Genomic DNA, 16395 nt, shown 5'->3' with positions numbered 1-16395 from the left:
CATCACTTTGTCCTGTGGGAAGGAGTTCCGCAGTCTAACCCTGTGCTGCATGGAGAAGGACTTTCTAAATGTCTATTAAAAATAAGAATAAGAATAAATTTTATTTATACCCTGCCCTCCCTGGCCAGAGCTGGGCTCAGAGCAACTAACACCAATAAAATCACAGCAAAAACATAATAGGGGGGGGGACGACCCAATTTAAAATACAGGTTAAAATGCAATTTAAAATGCAGTCTCATTTTAAAAGTAGCCGATGGATCAATACCATAAGGGGAGGGCAGCATAAGGGTCAGACTGAGTCCAAACCAAAGGCTGGGCGGAACAGCTCTGTCTTGCAGCCCCTGCGGAAAGATGTCAAGTCCCGCAGGGCCCTGGTCTCTTGGGACAGAGTGTTCCACCAAGTCGGGGCCAGTACTGAAAAGGTCCTGGCCCTAGTTGAGACCAATCTAACCTCCTTGAGGCTTGGGACCTCCAAAGTGTTGTTATTTGTGGACCTTAAGGTCCTCTGTGGAGCGGTCCCGTAGGTACGAGGGTCCTAGGCCGCATAGGGCTTCAAAGGTCAAAACCAGTACCTTAAACCTGACCCTGTACTCCACCGGGAGCCAGTGCAGCTGGTATAGCACTGGGTGAATGTGATCCTGCGGTGAGGACCCCGTGTTGCTTCTTCCTCGGCGTTCCCCTAAACCCAACAACCCCAAATGCTGCAACCTTTTTTCCTCATGGAATCCCTCTGTCATTGCCCCCCCCCCGCCGCCGCCTTCTTCCATTTGGCTGCTCCTTTCTTTATTCGCAGCCCCCACCCACCCACTTCCATGCTGGGGGAGGGGAAGCTTCCTGTAATGGGCAGCCTTTTGTGGGGTGGGGGGTCCCACAGATCTTGCATGCCGACGGGTCAAGTCTGGGGCTGACTCCCCATGTCATCCTCCTGAAAGAGGAGTGGGGGTGAAGGCAGACTGAGATGCTCCCCCACCTTGTCCCGACTGTGGGTCCCATATGTGAGAGAATATCCCAGCCATGGGGCCTACGTCTTGCCGGGATGGGGTCTCTGCCACCCCCTTCCAGCTGACTCAGCTTGGCTCCAGGAGCCCTGGCACTCCCTGGGGTTGTGATGGCATAAAGTCAGGGGTCAGCAAACTTCTTCAGCCGGGGGCCGGTCCACTGTCCCTCAGACCTTGTGGGGGGCCGGACTATAATTTGAAAAAAAAAAATAATGAACGAATTCCTGTGCCCCACAAATAAACCAGAGATGCATTTTAAATAAAAGCACACATTCTACTCATGTAGAAACACCAGGCAGGCCCCACAAATAACCCAGAGGTGCATTATAAATAGAAGGGACACATTCTACTCAAGTAAAAACGCGCTGATTCCCGGACCGTCTGTGGGCCGGATTTAGAAGGTGATTGGGCTGTATCTGGCCCCCGGGCCTTAGTTTGCCTACCTATGCTCTAAGAGGCGATGACTCTCCAGGTTTCCGTGGGTGGCAACGAGCCTTCTGCTTTGCTTTTGTTCCCCAGCAATCGGCTTTAAAATGGGTGCGTGGGACGAGAGACCGTTTCTGGGGCAGGCTGGGGTAAGGCGCGACGGCCCTGGTGTGTGGGGAGGTGCCCAGGTTGCGGGGTGTGTGGTGTGGGGATGCTGGTCTGTGCCAGCCCAGAGTCGCCGCTGAGTTGGGGGTCTGAGATATACTGTACGGGCTCGGTCTAGTATACCTGAAGGAGCGTCTCCACCCCCATCGTTCTGCCTGGACACGGAGGTCCAGCTCCGAGGGCCTTCTGGCGGTTCCCTCCCTGTGAGAAGCCAAGTTACAGGGAACCCGGCAGAGGGCCTTCTCAGTAGTGGCACCCTCCCTGTGGAACGCCCTCCCACCAGATGTCAAAGAGAAGAACAACTACCAGACTTTTAGAAGACATCTGAAGGCAGCCCTCTTTAGGGAAGCTTTTAATGTTTGATGTATTACAGTATTTTAATTTTTTTTGGAAGCCGCCCAGAGTGGCTGGGGAGACCCAGCCAGATGGGCGGGGTATAAATAATAAATTATTATTATTATTATTATTATTATTATTATTATTATTATTAATTTATTATCTGATCCACAGTGGTGGAGGGGCTCAGTCGGCAGAGCGTGAGGCTCTCAATCTCACAGTCGTGGGTTCAAGCATTGGACAAAAGATTCCTGCATTGCAGCGGGTTGGACTAGATGACTCTTGTGGTCCCTTCCAGCTCTGCAATTCCCGGATTTGTCCCTTCCCTGGCGCTGCTATGGATGGCAGCCGGAATCTATCCCTGACCGAGGGAGCTGTGGCCTTTTTGCCCAAGGCAGTGTCTCTGGTCTGGCTGCCAAAGGGCGAAGGCCGGGAATCCCAGGCGTGGATCTAGAGGGCGGGGGGTCGTTGCCCCCACAAAAGGGTGAGAGGGGAAGCAGCTCAGACACAGAACAGCTGCTCTGCTTGCAGAAGGCCTCAGGTTCAGTCCTGAGCAGCCTTGCCTTGTCTGAAACTCTGTTGCTGGAAGTCAGGGTAGGCAATACTGAGCTACCTGGACCAATGGCCTGGCTCTGTAGAAGCAATAATAATAATAATAATAATAATAATAATAATAATAATAAATAATTATTATTAAGTAGTAGTAATAATAATAATAAGCAGAGACATCACCTTGCCAACAAAGGTCCGTATAGCTAAAGCCATGGTTTTCCCAGTAGTGATGTATGGAAGTGAGAGCTGGACCATAAAGAAGGCTGATCACCAAAGAATGGATGCTTTTGAATTCTGGTGCTGGGGGAGCCCCTGGGAGTCCCATGGACTGCAAGAAGATCAAACCTCTCCATTCTGAAGGAAACCAGCCCTGAGTGCTCCCTGGAAGGACAGATCCTGAAGCTGAGGCTCCAAGACTTTGGCCACCTCATGAGAAGAGAAGACTCCCTGGAGAAGACCCTGATGTTGGGAAAGATGGAGGGCAGAAGGAGAAGGGGACGACAGAGGACGAGATGGTGGGACAGTGTTCTCGAAGCTACCAGCATGAGTTTGACCAAACTGTTGGAGGCAGTGGAAGACAGGAGTGGCTGGCGTGCTCTGGTCCAGGGGGTCACGAAGAGACTAAGCATCAACACCCCGCCCATCTGGGAAGCTTCATGAGTTGATCCTTCTCCACCTCGTTACACTCCAAGGAGCGCAAAAGGGAAACAGTTGACCTCAGAGGTTCTAAGAAGTTGTTTTTTTTGAGGCTTGCCAGGGAACTGAGCAAGTTGCTTTGATAATTGGACTGGGATAAGAAAGCCACTTTCCCCCCAGAAATATGGTTGGACCAAGGCGGTGCTGAGTGCACTGGCTCTGGAGCCTTTTATAAAGTAATAGCTTTGCTTCAGCCCAGGTCCCCTCCCTCCTGGGCTGCAGGAATCATAAAGTCACAGAACCTTAGAGCTGGAAGGGACCCTGGAGTCATCTAGTCCAGCCCCTTCCAACACAGGAATCTCAGCTAAAGCATCCATGAGAGGTGGCCAGCCAACCTCTGCTTAAAAACCTCCAAAGAAGGAGAGTCCACAACCTCGCGAGGGAATCTGTTCCACAGCTCTTACTGTCAGTTTTTCTGAATGTTTAGTCGGAATCTCCTTTCTTGTAACTTGAAGTCATGGGTTCGAGTCCTGCCCTCCAGAGCAGGAGGAATCAAGCTTTCCCCCTCTTCCATTTGACAGCCTTTAAGATATTTGAAGATGGCTATCCTATCTCCTCTCAGTCTCTATCAACGACTTGGATGATGGACTCAAGGGCATCCTGATCAAATTTGCAGATGACACCAAACTGGGAGGGGTGGCTAACACCCCAGAGGACAGGATCACACTTCAAAACGACCTTGACAGATTAGAGAACTGGGCCAAAACAAACAAGATGAATTTTAACAGGGAGAAATGTAAAGTATTGCACTTGGGCAAAAAAAATGAGAGGCACAAATACAAGATGGGTGACACCTGGCTTGAGAGCACTACATGTGAAAAGGATCTAGGAGTCTTGGTTGACCACAAACTTGACATGAGCCAACAGTGTGACGCGGCAGCTAAAAAAGCCAATGCAATTCTGGGCTGCATCAATAGGAGTATAGCATCTAGATCAAGGGAAGTAATAGTGCCACTGTATTCTGCTCTGGACCTCACCTGGAGTACTGTGTCCAGTTCTGGGCACCACAGTTCAAGAAGGACACTGACAAACTGGAACGTGTCCAGAGGAGGGCAACCAAAATGGTCAAAGGCCTGGAAACGATGCCTTATGAGGAACGGCTAAGGGATCTGGGCATGTTTAGCCTGGAGAAGAGGAGGTTAAGGGGTGATATGATAGCCATGTTCAAATATATAAAAGGATGTCACATAGAGGAGGGAGAAAGGTTGTTTTCTGCTGCTCCAGAGAAGCGGACACGGAGCAATGGATCCAAACTACAAGAAAGAAGATTCCACCTAAACATTAGGAAGAACTTCCTGACAGTAAGAGCTGTTCGACAGTGGAATTTGCTGCCAAGGAGTGTGGTGGAGTCTCCTTCTTTGGAGGTCTTTAAGCAGAGGCTTGACAACCATATGTCAGGAGTGCTCTGATGGTGTTTCCTGCTTGGCAGGGGGTTGGACTCGATGGCCCCTGTGGTCTCTTCCAACTCTATGATTCTATGATTCTTCTATGATTCCTCTTTTCCAGGCTAAACATACCCAGCTCCCTCAACCGTTCCTCATCAGGCTTCATTTTCAGACCCTTGACCATCTCAGTTGCCCTCCTCTGCACACGTCCCAGCTCATCAAAATCCTTCTTAAATTGTGGTGCCCAGAACTGGACACAGTATTCCAGGTGGGGCCTGACCCAAGGTAGAAGAAAGCAGGACCATGACTAATAATAATAATAATTTATTATTTATACCCCGCCCATCTGGCTGAGTTTCCCCAGCCACTCTGGGCGGCTCCCAATCGAGCGTTAAAAACAACACAGCATTAAATATTAAAAACTTCCCTAAACAGGGCTGCCTTCAGATATCTTTTAAAAATAGGATAGCTGCTTATTTCCTTGACATCTAATAGGAGGGCGTTCCACAGGGCGGGCGCCACAACCGAGAAGGCCCTCTGCCTGGTTCCCTTTAACCTCACTTTGAGTAGGGAGGGAGCCACCAGAAGGCCCTCAGAGCTGGACCTCCATGTCCAGGCAGAACAATACGGGTGGAGACGCTCCTTCAGGTATACAGGGTCGAGGTCTTTAGAGCTTTAAAGGTCAGCACCAACACTTTGAATTGTGCTCGGAAACGTACTGGGAGCCAATGTAGGTCTTTTAGGACCAGTGTTATATGGTCTCGGCGGCCGCTCCCAGTCACCAGTCTAGCTGCCGCATTCTGGATTAGTCGTAGTTTCCAAGTCACCTTCAAAGGGATCCCCACGTAGAGCGCATGGCAGTAGTCCAAGCGGGAGATAACCAGAGCATGCACCACTCTGGCAACACCCACTGTCAGCCCTGCAGGGTTGTTGTGTTGCAATGGGGCCTTTCTTGGGTGTATCCCTCCCCTTGGCAGCCTGGGCTGGGCTGAAGGGGGAGAGCAGGAGACAGCCTAGCTGATCTCCGTGTCTCCGGGAAAACTCTCCAGCGGCGACATGGATAATGATGGTGCTTCTCTCCCTTTCCACCCCCCACCCCCCTGCTTTCTCCTAGAAGGCTGAGTGATGCGCAGAGAGGATGAAAGCCATGAAAGCCGATAAAAGCTGTTCCGCTAATGGGCCAGGGTGGAGGAGGCAGGCAGGAAGCCAGGAGGGAGGTGCTGGTGCAGGTACCAAATGCAGGAAGTGGGGGGGGACACACGTCCCTTTGGACCCGGCTTAGAAGGGCATCTGCTTCCACGATCATAGGAGAGTAGAATCTCAAGGGCCCCCCAAAGGTCCTCTAGTCCAACCCCTGCAATGCAGGAATCGCAGCGGAAGAACTCCTGACAGGTGGCCATCCAACCTCTGCTTGAAAGCCTTCCAGGAAGCTCTTCCTAATGTTTATTCGGAATCTCCTTCCTTGCAATTCGAACCCATCGCTTCGTCTCCTCCCCACTGGAGCCACAGAAAGCGAGTTTTGCTCCATGTTCTTCCCCGTGAGGGTCCTTCAGGTATGTCATGCCTCCTTCCTGAACCTGCGAGGATCTGCATGGACCATCCGTCCCGGGGCTCTTGCAGCACCAGATGCCAGGGTTTGGCCCCAGGAGATACTGGCTAAATCTCAAAGAAGCGTAACAGCAAGCATGCACAGAGTGCTGGGCAGGTGTGGGGGACTCCCTGGTCCTGAATGGGGCAACTGTGCCTCTGAAGGACCAGGTGCGCAGCCTGGGAGTCATTTTGGACTCACAGCTGTCCATGGAGGCACAGGTCAATTCTGTGTCCAGGGCAGCTGTCTACCAGATCCATCTGGTACGCAGGATGAGACCCTACCTTCCCGCAGACTGTCTCGCCAGAGTGGTGCATGCTCTGGTTATCTCCCGCTTGGACTACTGCAATGCGCTCTACATGGGGCTACCTTTGAAGGTGACACGGAAACAGCAATTAATCCAGAATGTGGCAGCTAGACTGGTGACTGGGAGTGGCCGCCGGGACCCCATAACACTGGTCTTGAAAGACCTACACTGGCTCCCAGTACGTTTCTGAGTACAATTTAAAGTGTTGATGTTGACCTTTAAAGCCCTAAACAGCCTCAAAGGCCCAGTACACCTGAAGGAGCATCTCTACCCCCATCATCTGGCTCAGACACTGAGGTCCAGCTCCGAGGGCCTTCTGGCGGTTCCCTCACTGCGAGAAGTGAGGTTGCAGGGAACCAGGCACAGGGCCTTCTCAGTGGTGGCACCCACCCTGTGGAACACCCTCCCACCAGATATCAAGGAAATAAACAACTATAGTGGTACCTCGGGTTACATACGCTTCAGGTTACATACGCATCAGGTTATAGACTCCACTAACCCAGAAATATTACCTCGGGTTAAGAACTTTGCTTCAGGATGAGAACAGAAATCGTTCTCCGGCGGCGCAGCAGCAGCAGGAGGCCCCATTAGCTAAAGTGGTGCTTCAGGTTAAGAACAGTTTCAGGTTAAGAATGGACCTCCGAATTAAGTACGTAACCAGAGGTACCACTGTACCTGACTTTTAGAAGACATCTGAAGGCAGCCCTGTTCAGGGAAGTTTTTCATGTTTGAAGTTTTATTCTTTTTTTAGTATTCTGCTGGGAGCTGCCCAGAGTGGCTGGGGAAACCCAGCCAGATAAGTGGGGTATAAATATTATTTTTATTAATATTATTATTATTACTACCAGTACTACTACTTAGTGAGGGAGTGGGGGGTTGAGGTTTGCGCATGACCCACCGCAGAGTTTTCTGAGTCTTGCTGTTGACTCCTGAAAAGACGCAATTCTTGAGCCCCAGCACCTATTACAACTCACTCTAGCCTCTGCCCAGACTCCTAGTTCTGAAACTCACCCCACCACCGTCTCTTGGTTTTGTCCTGGACTTGAAAGTCCCTGGAGGAGGGGACCTCCCTCCCCCCCCTTTAGAGGGGGCATATCTGAGGACCTCCCACCTCTCCCGGCCCCCCTCTTTGCTTGTCTGGGACTGGCTCCCATCTGCTGAGGCAGCGGCTGGTGGCAGCTGAGGAAACAATCCCACCATCGCCCCCCCCTTCCGCCTTTTGGCCAAATGTTTGCCCAGCTCCAGTACAGCTGGTGTGCTTGGACCAGGCACTGGGATGGGGGCATAGAAACCGGGGAGGACACACACACAGCTGTTGGCTCCCCAAACCCATTCAGGGGCAGCTGTCTTGCCCGGCAACGGGTTCGGGGGGGGGGGGACTCTGCAGGATGCTCTTTTGTTTCAAACAGGTCTGGTGCAGCTGTTGCAAGGGAAAGTTTGACTTTGCAAAAAAGAAAGGGGGGGACTGCCTTTAAAGCGGCCCCCCTCCCCATTCCCTGTAGAATCTTTTTTTAAAAACTTTTTTTAAATTCAAAATTAAAACAAAACATATTATCCAGAAACATATCATCCTTATTCCCCCTCCCCATTTTTCCTCCCTCCCCCCACCCTCCCACACAAAACCCACCTATCCCCACCCCACCCCAGCTTCCCTCAGTTCCAGTCTCTGATTTCTCTAAGAATGTTGTTTTCTGCATGTTATGGATCCTCAAACTATTTAGCTGATTATCATCAATTAAAAGTTTGTGAATGTTTATTCAGAGCCAGCCAAGGAGTCCAGTTTGCTTTGTTGCGTCTTCAAATACTTTGTGAAGGGTTCCCATTCGTCTTTCAAGTCACAGTTATCCTTGTCCCGTAGCTTATATGTCAGTTTTGCCAGTTCTGCATAGTCCGTCAATTTTTCTTGCCGTGATTCTTTAGTTGGGGTTTCTTCAGTCTTCCATCCTACCAGAACTCTCGTGGCCGTTGTCGCATACATGAAGATGTTTTTCAGCTTTTTTGGCAGATCTTTCCCTACAATCCCGAACAAAAATCAGGTTTTTTAACAAATATTAAATGGGATTCCCTGTAGAATCTGCTTGGGGGTCTCCATTCATTTTCTCTGCTCCTCGGCGCGCACCCTCCCCATCTTCACAAGAGGGGTCAGACTTACGGGGAGGGGGGCTGTACCAGCCCAGTGTCTGTACCCTTTTTGTGTCTCTCCGCAGCCGGCCGTCTGGTGGGGGTTGGGGGGGAAAGATTGGCTTTGTGGCCATTGTGTGGGGCACACGCGTCACACAAAAGAGAACACTCCATCTCTCCCCCCACTACTGCTTGTCCTTTTCTGTTGTCCTCGTCTGGCTATTTTGGTGGGGGGGGGGTTGCCTTTAACAGCTGGCCGGGGCCATCTGTGAGATGAGAGGAGCCGTGAGGTGGCGGCCGCCGTGGGGAGGGAGGGAGGTATCTGCAAGCTGCAGAGAGGCTGGTGCAGCAGGCAAAGGGGTCTCTGCGAACTTCCTCTGCAGCTCAAGAGTAAGAATGAGGATCCGCGGTTTCCCTCTGTCGTTGGGGTTGGGCTGGATGACCCCACGGGGTCCTTTCCAACTCTGCAATTCTGTGAATTGCAGGGATTCCTGCTAGAGGGGGAGACGACAGCTCCTGACCACAATTCAATGACCTGGGAAGGAGCCTCGGCAGTTAGTGGAGTTGGTGAGGGCATGGTGATAACGCGCAGGCCATGGGTTTGATCCCCGTGCGGGTGCATTTTCCTTTATTGCAGGGGGTTGGACTAGATGACCCATGGCGCCCCAAGTCTCCTTCTTCATGCAGTGCAAACAGTGGAACTCCCTGCCACAGGAGGCAGAGATGGCCACCCATATGGGTCGCTTTAAAATATTCCATTTTTCACTCCATAAGACGCACCTGACCGTAAGACGCACCTAGTTTTTAGAGGAGGAAAAGAAGAAAAAAAATATTCTGAACAAAACAGTGGATGTATGATTTTTGTGGCTCATGCTGTGGTCACAGACATGTGATTTGACAGTGAGTTTGGGGTACCCAATGCAAAAATCCTGAGGATTCATGTGGATCTGTGCTTTGTAACCACATTTTTGCGCCATTGCGGCCCCAGGCAACAGTGAGTGTGTGATTTTATTGGTGCAGGCTGTAGCCATGGACATGCTATGTGATCTGATGGTGAATTTGGGGTGACTCAATGCAAAAATCCTGAGGATCCATGGGCTTTTACCTCCCCCCTCCCAGGCAGCCTCCACTAGCATCCCTCATCTCTCTTCCGATCCCACCGATCAGCTGTTTCCTTTCAACACTCCCTTCCCTCTTGTTTGCCTCAGTGTCTTTTCCTTAGCTGGAGCAGTTTTTTGCTCCTCCTTTTCTTCTCATTTCTCTCCTCATTGCTTTAGTCTTCCTGTCTCCTCTCCTTGCAAGTTCCCTGTCTTTACCTCCCCCCTCCCAGGCAGCCTCCTTTATTGCTAGCATCCCTTATCTCTCTCCCCGATTGCTTGCCGATCAGCGGCTTTGTTTCAACACCCCCTTCCCTCTTTCAAAAAAGAAAAGCATGATCTGCTTTCCGCCCCTGGGCAATTCAGCTCCAGGGACCACGCATTTGCTCCATAAGACGCACAGACATTTCCCCTTACTTTTTAGGAAGAAAAAAGTGTGTCTTATGGAGCGAAACATACGGTAGGACTAGACAAATTCATGGAACGATGTTTCTGAATCCCAGTTGCTGGTAACTGCAGGAGGGGAGAGAACTCTTGTGCACGGATCCTGCATGTGGGTTTCTCTTTGAGGCCCCTGGGAGAAGAGGTTGCTGGGCCAGAGGAGCCTCCTTGGGCCTGATCCAGCCCTCCTTCTGTCCAAGGCCTCTTGCTCAACTCCTGAGCATAGCTTTCAATGTTTCCCTTTTTTTAAAGGGAAATTCCCTTATTCCGAATAGGATTCCTCGCAATAAAAGGGAAAAGTTGACAGCTATGCTCCTGAGTGATGGCTCTTTTCGGCTTCGTGGCCTCTCTACCCCCACCCCAAGAAATCCTACCCTTGATCCACCCCAGGGGATGCAGGCTGTGGTTGGAGCCCTTTGTGGAGAATGTGGGGCAGGAGCTGACCCCTCCCCAGGCGATGGCTAAGTAGCTTTGACCTCCTGGCCTTGGGCCGGGTCAGGGGGGAGCAGCTGGTGGAACCCAGCCCCTTTCGCTGCAAAGACGGCCACTTCCCCACTTTGGTGGGGCTCCTGTGCACTTAGCAGCTTTGCTGCAGGCTGATATTTGCTGCCAGGGCAGCAGAGCCCCCTCCAGGAGGAAAAGGGGCAACCCATTTTTCCCTCCCTCTGCAAAGTGGGTGGGGCCCTCCTGTATTGTACCATCTGCAAGTTTAATGCTCACCTGTGGCAGGGGGCTTATTTAAGAACCTCAGGAGTTCAGTGCTAGGACTTTGCCTTGCGAGACTGCTCCTGAGCACGTGGGAAGTGCCTTTCCGCCCACGTCCAAAATTTGTTGGGCACATTTTGCACCTGGCTACCAGCCACTTGGGATGCGGGTGGCGCTGTGGGTTAAACCACAGAGCCTAGGGCTTGCCGATCGGAAGGTCGGCGGTTCGAATCCCCGCGACGGGGTGAGCTCCCGTTGCTCGGTCCCTGCTCCTGCCAACCTAGCAGTTCGAAAGCACATCAGAGTGCAAGTAGATAAATAGGTACCGCTCCGGCGGGAAGGTAAACGGCGTTTCTGTGCGCTGCTCTGGTTCACCCGAAGCAGCTTAGTCCTGCTGGCCACATGACCCGGAAACTGTACGCTGGCTCCCTCGGCCAAGAAAGCAAGATGAGTGCCGCAACCCCAGAGTCAGCCACGACTGGACTTAACGGTCAGGGGTCCCTTTACCTTTACCAGCTACTTGCTGCCACCAAGTGAAGATGCCCAGGTGCCAGGATGTCTGTCACCTGACATCTCCACCCTCTGGAGGTGCCCGCCTGGTACAAAATTCGACGTTCTGGACCGTTTTCTCACACCAGCGACACGTCCTGTCGAATTCTATCCGTGATACTTCGTCTGCGCCTTCAGAACGAATTTCAGGAAACCACAAAGCCATATTGAAAACTTCCAGCTTTCGAGCCAAGTGGCAACCAGCCGTTCCGTTTTGGCGACTGGAAGCCCTGATTTCAGAAGCCACTTTCGCACCTGGTTTACCGTATTTTTTGCTCTATAAGACGCACCAGACCACAAGACGCACCTAGTTTTTGGAGGAGGAAAACAAGAAAAAAAATATTCTGCATCTCAGAAGCCAGAGCAGCAAGAGGGATCGCTGCGCAGTGAAAGCAGCAATCCCTCTTGCTGTTCTGGCTTCTGGGATAGCTGTGCAGCCTGCATTCGCTCCATAAGACGCACACACATTTCCTCTTACTTTTTAGGAGGGGAAATGTGAGTCTTATAGAGCCAAAAATATGGTATATACCTGAGTTTCTAACCGTCTCCTGGCTTCTGTCTGCGCATCTCTGGGTCTTCCAAGGCCTAGGTCTCCCCCTAGCAGCTCCCATCTGGGTTGCAAGGACTGTGTGTGTGTTTGTGTGTTTGTGTGTTTTCTTTCCTCTGCCTGCGATTGAGGCGTCCCAGTTAAATCAGCCAAGGCAAGATCAAGGGTGTGTGTTTGCATGCTCAGAGATGGTTATAAAAGCCCCAGCTCCCTGAAGCTCCTTTGATCTTGGGAATGTGAAATTTGCTGGAGATTCGCCTCCCAGTAAATCCTTGCCAAAAGGGCGGGGGGAGGCAAAACGCCCCCACACCACCTTGCTGTCTTTCTTTTTTAAAAAAATATCTTCTTTATTAATTTAAAATACCATCTTACAAATGGTTACAGCAAAGTTAAACGTGAAAATGAAAAAAAAGATAAAGAAAATAAAAATAAGGAACATAAAAGAATTAACGACAACAAAAGAATATCAGTTAAAAAGCCAGTTATTTATAGTGATATTATCCTAGCGGAATCGAATGATACTTGTGTACAGTGGTACCTCAGGTTACATACGCTTCAGGTTACATACGCTTCAGTTACAGACTCCGCTAACCCAGAAATAGTGCTTCAGGTTAAGAACTTTGCTTCAGGATGAGAACAGAAATTGTGCTCTGGCGGCACAGCAGCAGCAGGAGGCCCCATTAGCTAAAGTGGTGCTTCAGCTTAAGAACAATTTCAGGTTAAGTACGGACCTCCGGAACGAATTAAGTACTTAACCCGAGGTACCACTATATAACAAACAAATGGAATAAATACCATACCTTAGAGGAATATACAGAAAAAGCAATGAAACAAACTGTGCGATAAAATGAAGACAATATAAAAAAAGTACAACGAGAAGGATTGGAAGTTTCTTCCAGGAGACGTTTTTGGATAAGATATGATGTTATATAAACATCTTGCTGTGTTTCACTCCCAGTGAGATGGGGGACGGGGACGGGGACGGGACGGGACCCCCAGGGTTATTAACCCTTGCTCTGCCAGAGGCTTCCGGGTCTCCTGAGATTTTGGTGAGCTGCATCCTGGGGTCATCATGGCAGCAGCCCTCCCTGCTGTGAGTCCTCCCTCCCTCCCTCCCTCCCTCCTTTGGGGTCCTCAGGGATGCTGACCCCGGCTTTTCCCCTCTCTGCCCCCTTTGCAGGCCCGGGGGGGTCAGCGATGAACAAGCTGCGGCAGAGCCTGAGGCGCAAGAAGCCAGCCTACGTCCCGGAGGCCAGTCGCCCCCACCAGTGGCAGGCCGACGAGGAAGCTGTCAGAAAGGGCCGCTGTAGTTTCCCAGTGCGGGTGAGTCTGGCTAGGGGCGCCGGTGGGGGGGGGAGTTGGAGGGAGCAGAAGGAGGGGGGTGCGCCTTTATTTTACCTTATTTCGTGAGATCTATACACCGTTTGTTTTAAAGGCGCAACAGCTCCAAAGCCGCTTACAGGAAGAATGAAACACGATCCGTACAAATACCGTATTTTTCGCTCTACAAGACGCACCAGACCACAAGACGCACCTAGTTTTTGGAGGAGGAAAACAAGGAAAAAAATATTCTGAATCTCAGAAGCCAGAACAGCATGAGGGATCGCTGTGCAGTGAAAGCAGCAATCCCTCTTGCTGTTCTGGCTTCTGGGATAGCTGCGCAGCCTGCACTCGCTCCACAAGACGCACACACATTTCCCCTTACTTTTTAGGAGGGAAAAAGTGAGTCTTATAGAGCAAAAAAGACGGTAACTCCTTGAAATATTCGGAAGGTAAAATTGGGCAATGGGTGGAAAAGGGTTTAAAACTCGCACAAGTCTCGGGAAGGCTTTTCCCAAACGGGAATGGTTTTTTGGTGGTCCCTCCCCCCCCAATTTTTTTAATTGATTTTCCATATTTCTAAACAAACAAACAAACAAAAATCTTATATGTAATAATTCCACTTTTGTTTACATTGTTGGATAACTTCCACGACTGAGTTTCAATGTATATCATTGTAACAGTTTTCCAAAACTATTTTCCCATAAAAAATTACTTAGGCAATTAACATCTTTCTTTCTTTTCATTTTCACTTTAGAGATACTATTCTATAACATCACCTATTTAAATCCTAGGCCAGTCCTGCGCTCGCAAATATTTCTATTTAGATTATCTTAGCGTATTTGGTTAAATAGTCTTTAAATTTCTTCCATTCCTCCTGATACTCCAGGTTTTTGTTTTTTTGCCAAGCACTGCAAATTGTATGGTATATCAAGAGGCAGGGAGTTCCACAGGGCTGCGCTGCCGCACTCAGGATCAAGTACTAATAGTTACCCTTTGAATTTGGCCCTGTGGCAAATTGGGAACCAGCTTGGATCTCTGCGCAGCGATGCTTTGACGTTGGTGACAGGGACTTGCTCCCGTCAGCAATTGTGCTGTAGCATTTTGCCTGCAGCTTCCAGATCAGGCGCAAGGGAAGCCCCACAGAGAGGGCGCAGTGGCAGTCCAGTCTTGAAGAAACCTGTGCATGAACTTCTGTGGCCAAGCTTTCCTGGTCCTGGAATGGTTTCAGGTCCTTTGGGGATCTTTCATCGCTTTGCCGGGTCCGGATCCCAGCTCAGCCCGGGATTCCCCAAGAGCAGCTGCCCAGGCTCTCTGCCAGACCCAGCGCCTCTCCTATCTGTGAAATGGGAATATCAGTGGCGACCCTCAGTGATGGGCAGGGAGGTGAGTCCACTGTCTGGACTCTGCTCTAGGAACATGTGTGTGTGCTTGGGGAGGGGAATATAAAGAAGTGTGTCTCTGAGCAGGTGCAGAGTGCCCGTTCCTCCACTGTGAATTGCCAGGGCTTGGTTTTCAAAGCAGGTGGGAGCTCCGTTATCCAAACATCCATCACGGATCTTATTTGGGGTGGGGGTTGATGCTCAAGTCCGTCTTTTGACTAGAGTGGGGGGGGGGGTCGGAGCAGGAGGCAGAAGCCTGGCTTCTTTATTTATTTCATAAATTTTTACGCTGCTTGATTGTTTTGAAAAAATGGAGCGGTTTGCAAAAAGAAAAGAGAAGGATAAAGCGATAGAATTATCAGTAAGAAGGATGAATAAGAATTTAAGACTTTTGAAAAGTTTTAAATGCCCTTAGACTAAAAGCAAGTTGAAGCTTAAAATGGGTTTAAGCAGGTGCTGAAAGGAGTACAGCAAAGGCACCACTGCCATTATTATTATTATTATTATTATTATTATTATTATTAATTTTGTTTGTTTGTTTGTTAGCACCCCGCTCATCTGACTGGGTTGCCCCAGCCGCTCTAGGCAGCTTGCTATCAAGTGGCAGGGAGTTCCAAAGTATAGGTTCCACCAGACGAAAAGATGGATTTCTGAGAAACATGGAGCAGGTTTCACATGACCCCTGCAACAGGGCCAACTCTGCCAATCCGAGGGGGGGTCGCATGTGGGGGGAGGCGATTTCGCGGGCGAACTGTTCCCAAGTTTAAAGGGCTTTATACCTTGACCCCTGTCCTTGTCCCCGTAGTACCTGGGTCATGCTGAAGTCGCGGAGTCTCGGGGAATGCACGTTTGCGAAGAAGCCGTGAAGAAGCTGAAAGCGGTGAGTTGCTGGGGAGTCTCGCAGGGGGTGTGGGGCAGGGTCTGGTTTCTCTCCAGGAAACGCATGGGGGGGCAGAGAAGAGGCCAGAGGGCAACCTGTGTGTGGAGCAAGGCACTGGCTGCTTCGGTAGGGCCTCTCTGCCCTGGGATGCGGAATCGTGGAGTTGGGACCTCCAAAGGTCCTCTAGTCCAACCCCCTGCAATGTGGGGAATGGCTTATGTGTGTTTTGTGGGGGTGGGTGGGTGGGGGGTTGCTGGCCTGGGAAACAGGACCCGGACCATTTGCGCTGAAAGGGTCACAGCAGATCTGTGCAGTTACCTAACAGCGTTGCCAAATGACTCAGCGTCATAAAGCAGATGGTCGAAAGGGAAATAAAAAAACCAGGGAGACAGGGAGAATCATTAAAAATTAGCTTGGTGCATGTTTTTAATTTTTGCGATTTGAAGGCTTCTAACTAGAAAGCGGGACGCAGGTGGCGCTGTGGGTTAAACCACTGAGCCTCTTGGGCTTGCCGATCGGAAGGTCATCAGTTCGAATCCCCGCGACGGGGTGAGCTCCCATTGCTCGGTCCCTGCTCCTGCCAACCTAGCAGTTCAAACGCACGTCAAAGTGCAAGTAGATAAATAGGTACCGCTCTGGCGGGAAGGTAAACGGCGTTTCCGTGCGCTGATCTGGTTCGCCAGAAGCAGTTTAGTCATGCTGGCCACGTGACCCGGAAGCTGTACGCCGGCTCCCTTGGCCAAGAAAGCGAGATGAGCGCCGCGACCCCAGAGTCGGCCACGACTGGACCTAATGGTCAGGGGTCCTTTACCTTTACCTTTAACTAGAAAGCAGAGTTTGCCCTCCTTGTCATTTTGGATGGAGAGTTGGGCAGGGATGGGGAGACTTCTATGCCCTCAT

At 50.6% G+C, this 16395-nt stretch overlaps 1 protein-coding gene across 1 annotated transcript in view; it reads left to right on the top strand.

Moving 5' to 3' along the window:
* The window catches only part of NUMBL (NUMB like endocytic adaptor protein), a 37063-nt gene that overhangs the window by 4479 nt on the left and 16189 nt on the right, over window positions 1-16395 (top strand). The window contains exons 2-3 of the mRNA XM_083627565.1: window positions 13094-13236; window positions 15421-15495. Of these exons, the coding sequence (XP_083483691.1) occupies window positions 13111-13236; window positions 15421-15495 (201 nt within the window). The 5' untranslated portion in view covers window positions 13094-13110. The remainder of the gene's footprint in view (window positions 1-13093; window positions 13237-15420; window positions 15496-16395) is intronic.

This window comes from Podarcis filfolensis (genome assembly GCF_964270895.1).
Source record: "Podarcis filfolensis genome assembly, chromosome: 8".
In the NCBI taxonomy this organism is placed as follows: Eukaryota; Metazoa; Chordata; class Lepidosauria; order Squamata; family Lacertidae; genus Podarcis; species Podarcis filfolensis.
The sequence above is the reverse complement of the archived record's forward strand: the minus strand, read 5'-3'. Positions and strand labels throughout refer to the sequence as shown.